At 43.4% G+C, this 7318-nt stretch overlaps 1 protein-coding gene across 1 annotated transcript in view; it reads left to right on the forward strand.

Moving 5' to 3' along the window:
* The window catches only part of AGPS (alkylglycerone phosphate synthase), a gene marked incomplete at its 5' end in the record, with an annotated part of 110510 nt that overhangs the window by 4278 nt on the left and 98914 nt on the right, over positions 1 to 7318 (forward strand). Inside the window, 2 exons of the mRNA XM_019523004.1 lie at positions 6035 to 6155; positions 6241 to 6315. Of these exons, the coding sequence (XP_019378549.1) occupies positions 6035 to 6155; positions 6241 to 6315 (196 nt within the window). The remainder of the gene's footprint in view (positions 1 to 6034; positions 6156 to 6240; positions 6316 to 7318) is intronic.

Genomic DNA, 7318 nt, shown 5'->3' on the forward strand with positions numbered 1-7318 from the left:
AAAAAATTAAAAACAGATTTGTAAAAAAAAAAAAAAAAAATTGTATTTGTTTTAGTTAAAATTATTTTTAAAGAACCGTAAACCTATATAAAGATAGTTTTAATTTAAGATATGTTAGAGCTCAAAGATATCATCATGGACTAGGGTTTAAAACGTCTAATTATATACTATTTGAGACAATATATTCATGTAACCTTTTAAGAAAAGTTTTATAAATAGGTCACAGCAGGCCATGGACTATATTAGGGGCCCAATCTCATGGGATTCCCAGAGGCTCCTCTATAGATTCTTAAAGATTATAGAAAACCACTCTACCCAGTGGGACTCTGTGCTCAGTTTAGAAGATCCTATTAAGCATTTCTGTGATGATTAGTTTCAGTTCTCAAACTGGATTTGTGTCTCCAGAGAAAACATCCTTGTTAACAGCAATATATGGAGATGAGAGATAACAGACCTGATTACCTACCCATCAGTCCTATTGTCACTCTGCAAGTTAGTGTACGCAGTCAAGCCCTTACCCCTCTCTCTCAAAGTGTAAAGTTTTTCAAGAAGTTAAATGAATAGTGGATTGTTGCAGGGTGGAGTAGACCTGGGCAAGGAGGAGTTTGGAGATAAATGCAAGGAGGGAGGAGCAGTAGAAACAAAAGAGAAACATTTTGAGCAGAATATTCCTGAAGTTTTGAGGGATAAGTTTCTAAGTACAGTCTCTCCATTCATTTGCGATCTAGTGAGGGAATGAATAGTCTGGTAGAAGGGAAAACCTGTCATGGCAGCAAGCTTGCCAGGCCGTAGAAGAGAAAAGAAATCAAAGAGGAGAAAAAATCTAGAAGAAAGTGAAGGAAGCCCCAAGCTAATAACATATGGCTGCAGCACTCATTTGATGTTGTCCCAATACAGCGTAGCAAAAATATCCCTCAAATATCCATGATTAGTGAATTAGAGGTACTTGCAAAGTCTTTGGAGGCAAACTATCTGCTTTAATTAACTTGGGTAAATAAAATAACCAAGTAATAATTCAGTTTTCTGATGTAGCTGCAAAATTAATCTGAAAAAATATCAAAATGAATCACTGTTTTAAAATGTATAGTGTGTACCTTCTAAGAATGAAACCTACATTTACCTCTTGAGTTGTGAATAATATGTATTATGGTTATATCAAACAACAAGAATGCACGTTTTGTAGAAAACAATGATTAAATTGAGGCTTCCTGAACAGTGATTTTAAATCACATCCACCCTGTCTGAGTATCAGAAAGCCAGAGTAGTTCTTAATCTTAGCAGATCCATGAGGAAATCAATATTAAAGGTGGACCTTTTATGATCCACATTAGTTGCCATCAACAAAGGGCAACTAATGTGACGACAAGTAGGCTTATAGATACCTAAGCTTGCAGCTGCTTCTTAAGTTCTGTTTTCAGAGTACAACACATAGTTTAGACCTAGTACCAAATGCTTGGGAAAGTGCTGAAGTGTTAATAGCATCTTGTCAACCAGAGAGAGATCCAAGTATCCATCCCTTGGTCCAGAGTGTGCCACAGACTAGCTGCGCCCCATTTGCAAAAAAAAGTCCTTGAGTCACCTAGATCAGGGGTTGTCAACCGGGGGTATTTGAGAAGGCCTTAGGGGGTACACGTGTGGGTGGGGACAGCACCGTCACACACCATCCTGTGCTGTCATGCAGGGGGAAGTTCGCATGCAGCAGCTGCCACTGCTCTGCATCTGGCCACACGCCACCCTCTGCTCCATGTCCAGCTGCTGGGGGTAGACTGATCAAAAAAGGTTGAAAACCCCTGATATAGATGATTAAATCACTGATTCAAGTTGGGCATTTCAAAAGATAAGCCGGTCTATACTGTTACCATCACTGCTGGAAACTGAGGGTGATAAGATATTCAAAGGGGTCAAGGCTTATCTTCGGAGATCTGATCCAAACAAAAGTGCCGTCCATCTACTGTGCTCACTCTAACAGGATCACAAGGTTTGACTGACCTCAGGTTGGTCATGATGACAGAAATCTGTCAGTCTCCCAGCAGTATATTTGCTTCTTTCTTGTATTGTAAGGCCTCAGCATTCTGTTTGGCTGCATCCAAGCTCCCCAGCCACTAGCTCTGCATATGCACTGTGCTGCACAGACACCAAGGCCGCAACCTGCACCACGCCTTGCTGCCCTGTTTCTTGGGGCAGGGGTAGGAAATGGAAACCACAGAAGGGAGGGAAGGTCTGTAGGCCCTGGCTGCTGCTATAGCTGGAGCAATGGGATGATTAGCAGCTAAGTAGGTGTCCTCCTTGTGGCCCCCGGACCCTTCATGGGTTGCAGGCAGGCCACTAGTTAGACAGCCCTGTATGCAGGCTGTGGAGTGAAGTAAGAGTGGTAATTTTGCCTATCTTGAATTTGCCCATGAAAGAAATTGGCTGTATGCTGAGTGCTGGGGCTGGATCTTCATACCTTCTCCAGTGTCCATGAGCTGGACAGCCAGTCATCTGCCACCTTCAGTACACAAATGCTCATTCCTTTAATATACTAGTAACCGTTGACAAAGGGTTACGTCTTTCTGTATTAACTCTGTATAGTTCTCTGCAGACTCTTTTGTGGAAACTCCAATGTCATAGATCTGTGGAGCATATTACAAGAAGAATAGGAAAATTTCTATCCATGCCTTACCTAAAAACATCCCTTCTTGAGTTATAACTTATGAAGGCAATAGGCCCAGTCCGCCCTACAATAGGCCGTTAATTGGGAGATCATTCATTGGCACTTAGTTTGTTCTGTATTATTGTTATATTAAGTCTTAATACTTGCTTGCTTGTCCCTACTGGTGTAGAATAGTTAGAGAATTCTCAGGCTATAGAAATCTCAGTTGGTGGTTTTTCAAAGATGGAGCCATACCTCTCCAGCCACTGACAGGTATGGTTTGCCTCCAAGGCTACTTAGAGCAGAGGCTGAATGTCATGGATCTGTGAAAGACATTACTCCACAAAATTAAACTTGCAGGTAAGGCATGGATAACTTTCCTATTATAGTGGTAGCAACACTAAATTAAAAGGCTGAAAACCATTGTTTTCCTTTATTTGGTTTTTATTTAATTCATTTTTCACTATTACACTTCGCATTTTTTGCACTTAGCCTAATTTCACAGTTAAAGTTAAGCAGGCACTCAATGTCTCTGATTCTCATGCTCACATCCTTTGTATTTGGGCTTCCTAGCTACTACCATATCAGAGCCTCATCACATTTATACATACAGAACAAAGATGATTTAAAAAAAATGAACGAATTACATGACTCCTCGGGTTTTGTGTCTTGCAAAAAAAGACTACCCAAAATAACCTGAACTGCAACTTTCTGATTTCTTTTAACTTGAAATTTTAAAATAAAAGCAAGTGATGTAAACTTATACTTTCCTTTTTATTTTTTAAATCAAATAATCACTAATTCTAAAAATACCTCAAACTAGAAAATAGTCCCTCTTTCCTAGTATCATTTGATATGTTCTTTTACTAGAATTGAATTGTGGAATGTTAGGATTAGAAACTTTGTTTATAGTTCTTAAAACCAAAATTTGATTTATACTCTCATATCATTCCAAGCTAGAGTCCATATGTAATCAATGTAATTTTGCTTGGGAAGCTATCAGTATGTGGGGAAAGAGAAGACTGTAACCTGCATTTTACTTGTAACTGAGGATCTTTTTGTTTTTTTGGGTGTGGGGGTTGTTAATGAATCCACTGGAAGAAGAAAATGCCCTGCAGAGTGAGAGAGAGAGAGAGCGTGCATGCGTGTGTGCACGCACGCACGCACTGTTTTCATAGTACGGCTGCACTTACTCCATAGTAAACTTTCTTGGGGCCTAAATCCAGTAAAGACTTAGTTGCTCAACTTTTCCAGCAGCCCTAACTGCATCTTAAGTCCTGGTCCTGTGAGTGTGTTAAGCCTGCTCAGAGCATACCTGCTGAATTTAGGCCCTCAGAGGACATGTGTAGAGCATTGCCTTGTTCCTGGACTCGAGTCAGGCTTAGGCACTTACCTTCTGCCTAGCTGCTCAGACTGATTCAGGGTACATGCGGAAGCAAAACTGAAGGTGCATAGAGAATTTTCAGGTAAAACGTGAAAGTCCATGCAGAGCCTGTGCTCCGTGGGGTTAGATTAGGGGTGGGCAAAATATGATCTGTGGGCTAGATTTGACCTGCAAACTGATTAGATCCAGGCCGTGGGTGTGGGTCTACCAGTTGATTGGGTCCAGCTCATAGCTGCCCCCTGTAGGGCTCCACATGGGACTGAGCCCCATATGCTCCCATCTGGGGCAGCCTGGACCACCCTCCTGCTTGCACCTGCCAGACAGCCCCAGCCCCAGCCAGTGCACACATCTTCCTAGCAGGGCGGCTCCCATTGCAGCTGCAGTTACCTGGGTACTGCTCAGCTCATGAACGCCACATGCCCCTGGTGGCTGGGGGGGCATGGTGAGCTCCCGCAGGCGATGGTGATGCTGTCAGTGTGGTGGTGAGTGCTGACCAGATGCCGGTGGTGGTGGCCAGTGGCGATTTACGGACCACACGTAGATGCCGTTGGTGGGGAAATGGGGGATGGCGAGCAGCGACTGCCCATAGGCATCACCGGCAGTGTCGGTGGTGCCTTTCTGCAGGAGGTGCACTGCTATGCTTGGGGGTGCATGTGCACCCCCTACACGTCGCCAATGGCTCAGCCTCAAGCTATTTCTCCACTGCCTTTTCTGCCCCTGCTGCCTCACTCCATACAGGGGGGAAAACTGCAAGCAGGCAGCTCCTGGCTTGGCATGCAGGGCTCCAGTTCTAGGCTACCTTTTACTCATTCAGCCACTTGCAAGTGGCAGCTCATTGCACCAGGCAGGTGGAGTGGGTGGAAGGCAACCTGGAGCTGGAGCACCATATGCTGGGGCAGGAGCTGCCTAGTGCAGCAGGGGCAGGAGGACTTGGCAGTTGGGTGGGGGGGGAAGCCAAGCAGCATCCAGGTGACTGCAGCCCCACTAGGAAGCTGTGCACGCTGGCCAGGGCCAGGATGGGCAGGGGTGGAAGCAGGTGGGTCTTGGTGCCATGCTGAGCATCATGGGGGTAGCCCTGGGCCAGATGAGGGGGCCATGGACCGCACCTACACTGCCTGGATGAGCTCTGCTGCATGTACCCTCTGCCCCATCTTCAGCCAGATCCCAAAACCTAGTGCATGGGCAGCCTGCCCCCACCTTGCCACACACACCCTCCCGTGCACACCAATCAACTCCCCCACACACACATACACACAATATACAAGAGTAAGACTTTATTTTGAGCTATTATGCAATTGCCTCTATATACGCTACTCAAAAGACAAATCAGGACAATATTTTTTTAATTAAATTAAAATCTGTTACAGTAGATGTTTGATTTTTAGTATATGTTTTTTATCTATAGTATAACTTTAACAAACTAAATCTTTTAAAAGATTGTATGTATGCGGCCCTAAACAGCTCACCAAAACTCGTTAAGGGGCCCTCCAGCTTAAATGATTGCCCACCCCTGGGTTAGATAGTAGCTTAGCTTTCAGATCCAAGTCCTTTTTCAGATCTGGACCTTGATCCTTGTCCTTGCTTGCAGGGTCATTTCCCTGAATCTGACCTTTTCTCGTCAGCTGCTTTTTCATACCTTTTTTAAATAGCAGAACTGGAGAGTAGTTATATGGTGAGTGGTGTTTTGCAAAGCACGGTTGTCTCTGTCAGACAGTGCATTTGTCTATGACATGCTGAACATTTTTATTTGAAAAAAATAAGGGACCTACCCAGTAAAATGAAATTTACCATCAGCAGTCTGGTATACAAAGGAGAAAACTCACCTGAAGGGAAGGACTGGTAGTGCAGATAGGATTGAAGCTGATATGTGGAAGGGAACTTGAACTGAGATGAAGTACAGAAGCCTTCCAAACTATGGATACTTATCTACCCCTAACTGTAATCTTTTTAATCTGGTTTATGGGATGCCAGCATGCTGTTCACCTTAGCAGTTGTGAATTTATTTTCTTATGTTATAGGCAACCTTAAATGTTAATGATGTGCCTCCATCCTTTGCAAATGAAGAATTTCTCCAGGATCTTAGAGCCACTAAAATTTCATATTCGCAGGATCCAGAAGATAGGGTATTCAGAGCTCATGGTAAGAAAATCTCAGTGTTTAACTGTATGTTTTAAAAAATATTTTTTTTTCCAAAGTTCTCAAGCTTATTTCTTCTGTACTTCAGGTCACTGCCTGCATGAGATACTTGTGCTCAGGGAAGGAATGTTTAAACGAATTCCTGATATAGTTGTATGGCCAGGTAAACTGTTCAACTTTTTTCTTTTCTTTAGAAGGTCTAGCTTCCCATGAATGGGTACCACTCACGAATGGGTAGTAGCTTGGGATGTATAGCCTCTTCACTCCACAAAATGTTGGTCTGTAGTCAGTGGACTGGAACTTTTAACTGGGAATCAGAAATGGCTTTTGTTTTAATTGATCAGTTGATTTTTCTCTTTGCATATGTTCTCATTTACAATATTTAACTTAACTTGCAAATTTGAAATTCCATGGCTAATTCCCATAAGGTGCTCTCTGGTCATATTTGCAACTTCTTAATTTTTAAAGGATTAAACAAGATGCTGAAACATTTTATATCCAGGAATTTCTGTCTTTATTTTTGTACACAAAACCAACCCACTTTAAGCTTAAACTTGAATTGAAATCTCTCAAAATTCTTTACAAAAATGTTCTCATAGCTACCCAAATCAATACTAGTTCAAATTTAACACAACCCCCCAATAATTAGATTCTACACCTGGAAAATATTAGAACAAATATATAATTTTTCCATTAATTCTGTTCTGATTTTTTTTTTTTCCATGTATAGAATCTGTTTAGGGGAAGGTTGTCTTATTTGTGGTCTCTCCCCCTCCCTCCTGCTGTGGTGGGAAAAACAGCAGTGGGGATGAGGGGACTAGACCCTCCCCCCTCCAACCCCTTTACCTTCTGCTGCAGCTGTGCTCCTCTGGGTCAGTCAGTGGCAGCATGGCCCCAGCCCAGGCTGCCACTTGCCTCCCCATTCCCTGCCCACTCTCCCTTACCCTCTGCTTCAGCTCCAGAGCACTTAACAGAAGCGTGCTCCAGCCCAGTCCGTCCAGAGAGAAGTGGCAGCAGCTCCTGGGCAAGCAGGATCAGGGCTGAAGCAGAAGGTAAAGGGGAGGGGAATAGGAGTGGGGAGGCAGGCACAGGGGCCTGGTGGCAAAGCAAGCTGCAAATCATCTCCTCTTTTTTCTCCTCTCCCCCCCCTCCCCCTTTGTGTTACC

The sequence above is a fragment of the Gavialis gangeticus genome, unplaced genomic scaffold, assembly GCF_001723915.1.
Source record: "Gavialis gangeticus isolate Ggan-Ray unplaced genomic scaffold, GavGan_comp1, whole genome shotgun sequence".
NCBI classification, from domain to species: Eukaryota; Metazoa; Chordata; order Crocodylia; family Gavialidae; genus Gavialis; species Gavialis gangeticus.